This window comes from Cynoglossus semilaevis, chromosome 19 (assembly GCF_000523025.1).
Source record: "Cynoglossus semilaevis isolate Cse_v1.0 chromosome 19, Cse_v1.0, whole genome shotgun sequence".
Taxonomy (NCBI): Eukaryota; Metazoa; Chordata; class Actinopteri; order Pleuronectiformes; family Cynoglossidae; genus Cynoglossus; species Cynoglossus semilaevis.
Window position 1 is genome coordinate 14,015,961 of NC_024325.1, and position 5,719 is coordinate 14,021,679.

A 5,719-nucleotide genomic window follows, 5' to 3' on the forward strand; every position below is an offset into this window, starting at 1 on the left:
AGTAGCATTGTTTGCGTCTGGTGTTCCGTCCTGAGTGAAGCCATAGTTGGCCTGGTAGGCTGCAATGAAGTCCTCCGTAACCTAAGAAAGTTAGAATTGAACTATGTTAACAACTATACCAAAATGGACTGTGTCAGTTTAACCAAAGACATTGAGCAATACCTTTGGAAAATAAAACAATAAAGGACCAACCTTTATTTAAGTTTAAATCAATTTTTGAACATGCTTAATGCTGTGTATTAAGTATTAACAAAAACAGCCTTACTTAAAATTTTGTAAATAAAATAAACAGGAATATTGCTATTAGGTGAGATAGTGCTGTACAGTAGACCCTGTTTTTTTTATGTATTTTCATTTACTTTTCAGAACATACTGCTTATAATCAGACAAACCTAACAAATTAATCTCTTTGGTTTAAATTATAACCAGATAAATTGCAGAAAGCAGCAAAGGTTGAACTGTGACGTTAAACTAAAAATAAAAACAAAATTGCTTTTACCTTAGGAAACCAGGCTTTCTTCTCATGATCCCAGTCGTAAACAGTTCCATCTTCGGGGTCAGTGTAGGTGTATGGGTCAGAACCGTCTTCATTTCTCCGGCTATACAGTTCCTGCAGCCGCAGCTGCTCAAGAAATTCTTTGTTTGCACTTGAGTCGCCACTCATCTGCAAGACATGAAATATTAAGGCAAATGGATCAGCAAACTGACGTTTGAACTGTAGTGGTGAATATCTGAAATTCTATAAGGCAATTTAAGTCATTCAAATTTGGGTGTATCATATGGTGCATTGTTATTAGGGTGAGAAATAATCAAATTAAGGTCTCAACCCAATACACTGCTGTTTATTATTATTTATTTTTAAATAACACGTTAACGCCTGTCCTAATGTGGTTTTAGCACAACCGCTAAATGGAGTTAGCCACAGCAGCTAGTTAGTCAAACAAGCTGCAGAAATAGACTACATGCAGAAACGCAATTTATTGTATCAATTAAAATGATTTCCTCTAAAATGGCCTAGTAAAATGGAATTGTAGGTTTCACTGAAAAGCCATGTTTCATTTGTAATTTATTTTTCATTTCGCTCCATGCTAAGGTTTTACCTTGAGTCCGCGACGACGCTTGAAAGAAGCACTTCCGAGGTAAGATTCGTGCTGCGCATGAGCGTCATTTGGAAAGCGCTTGATTTACGGTAAAATACGTGCCGACTTAACAGTATCCAGGGTGTGGGATGTAATACAGATGGGCACAACGAATACTAACACCGCCCATTGTTTTTCGAGAATACGTTGAAAACGAGCACATCTGCTACAAGCACAACACCTTGTACTCGCTACAGCTAAGCTAACTTCTGTTGTAGTTGACAGCCAGGGAAGTCGTAAATGTTTTGATATGGCGGAAAGTGCTGGTAACGTTAGTGTGCCTCCGTCCAACCTTCCTCCGGGAGACCCGCAGCTCATCGCCATGATCGTGGAGCACCTAAAGAACCGGGGGCTGTTTGACGAGTTTCGCAGGGACTGTTTGGCTGATGTTGACACAAAGGTAGCCCACTGACTTAAGCCTCAACGCAGGCTATTGTAAATGTTTTGTTTATCTACGTTTTCATCGTCAAATTTAATGCACGATTTTAGACTTTAATGTTATAAATCTACCTTAAATGTTAAATGTTTACCAGTAAGAAATGTAACGGTATTAGTCAGTTATTCGACTCCAAACGCACCGCCTGACATTGTCATATTTTCAGCCAGCCTATCAGAACCTTCGGCAGAAAGTCGACAACTTTGTGACATCGCACCTGAGTACACAGGACTGGAACGCATCTATCAACAAGAACCAGATGAGAAACGTCCTGAGACAAACTGTCGTTCAGTAAGTCAAGCCTCAGTGTTTTTTTGTATTTAGAAAATATAAACATGCCCAGCAGTGAGTAGAACTTCCTCCCCTGTGGTCTCTCAGGTCTGGTATGTTGGAGTCCGGTGTTGACAGGATCATCACACAGGTCGTGGATCCCAAAATGAACCACACTTTCAGGCCGCATATAGAAACTGCCATCCATGATTTCCTGTCGGGTGACCGGAAGGAGGAGAACTCCTCGGGTTCTAACTCTGTACCTTGTGAAAAGACTGAACCACAGGAGCCCGTGTCCATCTCTGGAGCCAAAACCCCCTGAGGTCTTCAGTGAAGCAGTTTAAAAAGACAGTACCCTGGATCTGCTCTCCTGCTGCAGTGTGTGGGGCTGCGTCTGCCCTCTGACAGTCTGGCAGCAGCAGCAGAGTGCAGGTCCTACAGTTTTCTTGTTGATTTCAGATTGAGAGAAGTGGTTATGCATTGAGAAGCAGCATCCAAAGTTGTTTTGTCTCCTCTTTGCTGCATGAAGATCCAGCTGGAGGAGTTGCACTGCATGGCTCAAGCCTACGTATAATTTTAAACATTTTGGTCACTGTACTTTTTACTGATTCTGACGTAAACTTTATTTTGTAGTTTTGAATGTTGTTAAATTCAGAAATTTCCCTCAGGGATTCTGCGTATATAAAAATGTTTTTCATGTTTACAGCTGCATCAACTCAGCCTCAAATTGAATTTCTGCTCAAAAAAAGTGTTGCCATCTTTCTAGAAGTCAATTATTTTACATTTTAAAAGGCTGTTTTATTTGTGTGCATGTATGTAGTCATGATTGTGAATCTTTTACTTTTGATTACGTCACAATTCTGCTCTGAAGTCGCTTTGGTCTCATTTATTCTCATTTTGTGTCTGCTGTCAGAAATTGCGTTTCTAGTTGCCTTGTAACAAAGTGGCACCACTAGGTGGGGTAATTGTTCTCGTTCCTTGAACTTGTATATTTTACCTTTTTGGATTCGTTTTTTTTCTTGAAGGAAGGAAACGTTTTACTGCATGTGCTGACATTTGTATTTTTTCTTTAATTTGGTTATGTAATAAATTCAAACACATTACAAAATGTGGCCTTTCTTTTGTTTCTGTGACAAATAACATAATAAAGAAAGAGCCTCTTTATTATACTAGTTTGTTACATTACTAAATTATTGTTGTTTTACATTTTTTTATATGAAACATTTAAGAATGTGTTTGACTTCTGCAGGGAATATATTATTTTTTAACGTGACAAAAACCTCTGAGGTTCTGGTCTTTACTCTAACCGTGGCACAGTTTACCTAGACTTCAACTTCAGTCACTACAAAGTGTTTGTGTACAACACCAGACGTTGTGCAACTATATTGATTTCAGTGTTGTTTTGGCAGAGAGCTGCTCTATATGTTCACAGTGGAGGAGAACGACAGACGACAGCAGACTGGCTTCGAATGTTTCACCAACAATTTTGGTTTTGGGAATAAATTGTTTGCAGGAAACAAATACATTTCAACTACGAGGAATGACACTTTTTTTCTTTGATCTAGCCTCATATTTCTGCATCACAAAAGTATTTTCACATTTACATTTACTTTATGGTACAGAAAGGAATTAAATATACATATTTCTTTCATTTTAGGCCAGAGTTTTGTTACTGTTTTGCTCTGGGCTAACCGTTAGCTTTCTTGCAGTTATCACTAACACTAAACAAACACTAAGCAAAGAGCTTTTTATGCAACATTAAATGTCATTCTTATCAGTTAACTTAACATTTCTTTTCATCCACCTCCCATTTGTTTTCTTGACTTGGCTTTAAGGTTTATGGAAAAGCTTCCTCCACAGGTCAGTTACCGCAAAGACGACACTTATGAGGTTGATCTATGAGCTCACACACACACACACACACACACGCAGATATATAGAATGTTGTTTACAACAACATCATGTCAGAGACAAAAGTTCAAGAGGGTCCTGACTGTGTGCTGTTTGCACAGGGCTGTGCCATTTTGGGCCTGTGAGTTAGTGAGTCAGTCGGTGAGTGTGTTTGAGTATTTCTGTGTGTGTTCGGTGTCGGGTCGAGAGGTCGTTGTGTGGGTGGTCATCAGAGGTCGTGTGAGGGAAGTTGTGGGATGTTGTTTTGAAGCGAGATGAGACAAAAACACCGCAATCCTCAAAAAGTCCTTAACCAAACTTTGAAACATTAGCCCCCGTCTGGGCCCCGTGCTGACACACACACACACTCACACTCACTAACACACACGTTGTCTTCTGCACCGACCACACACACCCGTGAAGAGCTTCTCCTGAAGGCCTCTGGGATGCAGGGCAGATGAACTTGAGGAGGCAGGGAAGCTCACATGATGGTGACTATGTCACCGTGTCAAATGACCCTGACCTGTCCCTCTGTGGATGTAAGGGGCCAAAGGTCACGGCTGTTATGATTCAAAACATACTACGGCAACAACATGAGGCTGAAAGACGTCCCAGAGGAGAAAACCAAAGCTCACAACTGACCGCAGCAGTTAGAGAAAATATTAACATCACGCTCGTCAACAGTATAATATAATATTAGCAGTTTTTGTCCTGTCAGTGCAGGGTTTCTCACTCTGAAGCATCACCTCCCCAAACGTCCAAGTCATTTTAAAAGTAGCGATACTTTAAATTCTGTGGATCTTCTTCACCTCTTCCTGAGAAAGAGTTTAAAACTGTGGCCAGAATACGTGAATTCTTTTGCAAATTCTTCAAATACACGAACTGAACCTCTTCACATTCAGGCTCCTTTTCTCTTTCTCAGTCTGCTGCTTCTCATACGCTCCTCACTGCACGTCCCTCTGCCAAGGAAGCAGCTGCTAACCCTCAAACACACACACACACAGTGGAGAAGGCTGGCTGGCAGGTTAATTGAGTGCGGATGTCTTGAGTGGTTGACCTCCTCGTACCCCCACAGACTGTGGAAGAACGGGAAAGACAGAAAGGCTGCGGGAACGCTTTCACAAATGTGCAGTTTGTGAATGAGGAGTTTGGTTTCGTTGCCCTCAGCATCACGACCGTTAACGTCCTCAGATGAAGGCTTTAATGATGATTTTGGAACCCTTTGGAGGTAATAGTAATGTTTAAGCCATTCAATCAATTAGTAGAGGAAAAACTAGAGGGAAAAGAAAAAAGGAAAGCTCACGCAGAAAAACAGTGCAGTAGTACCACTGCTGACTAAGGCTAATGCTGCTATGCAAAGATCCACAAAACATTATAGATCTATCTAAAGATTAGCCACTAATTCATAAATAAATTGCCCCAAAATTCCTCCTGATAAAAGTTCCTTGCACTGAAGATTACTGTTATTGCAAAAATAGCAAAATGTTGAATAAAACTGTAGCTATATCTAGTTAAAAAGAAAACCCCGAAGATAGAAAAAGTGAATAATATGTCTAAAAAAAATAAATTTAAATTCGCCAAGAGGACAAGTTAAGCAAAGCACGGAAATAAGGAAAGAAATAAGAAAAATAAACACACGATATTTATAGCTATGTATCGGTAATAGCCAAAGGCTAGTAAGTAGCTAGCAACGACTAAAAAGTCACTGATGAACCAAAAATAAACAAGACTTAAAACATAGTAAGTTTTTTAAAAGTGTTTTGTGTTAGCGCAAAAGTTTAAAAAACAAGAAGAAATCATTTCCAAATATGTTTTAAAAATATTTTTCGTGTACATTGAAGGGGGAAAAATCGAGAAAAGAGTTTTTCAGGCTCCGTCTGCTGCGCGTCCACAACGTCCCGCTCTGATTGGTCGAGACTCACACCCTCTTCTCTCCGCCGCTTCGTGCACGCGCAGCCGCTTCAGCCTTATATATAGCGTGCCC

The 5,719-nt window shown here is 40.2% G+C and overlaps 1 protein-coding gene across 1 annotated transcript in view; it reads right to left on the reverse strand.

Moving 5' to 3' along the window:
- The window catches only part of htatsf1 (HIV-1 Tat specific factor 1), a 6,175-nt gene extending 3,170 nt beyond the window's left edge, over window positions 1-3,005 (reverse strand). The window contains 3 exon segments of the mRNA XM_025065727.1: window positions 3-81; window positions 500-664; window positions 1,915-3,005. Coding sequence (XP_024921495.1) covers window positions 3-81; window positions 500-664; window positions 1,915-2,145 — 475 coding nt within the window. The 5' untranslated portion in view covers window positions 2,146-3,005.
- Window positions 3,006-5,719: the final 2,714 nt, after the last annotated feature.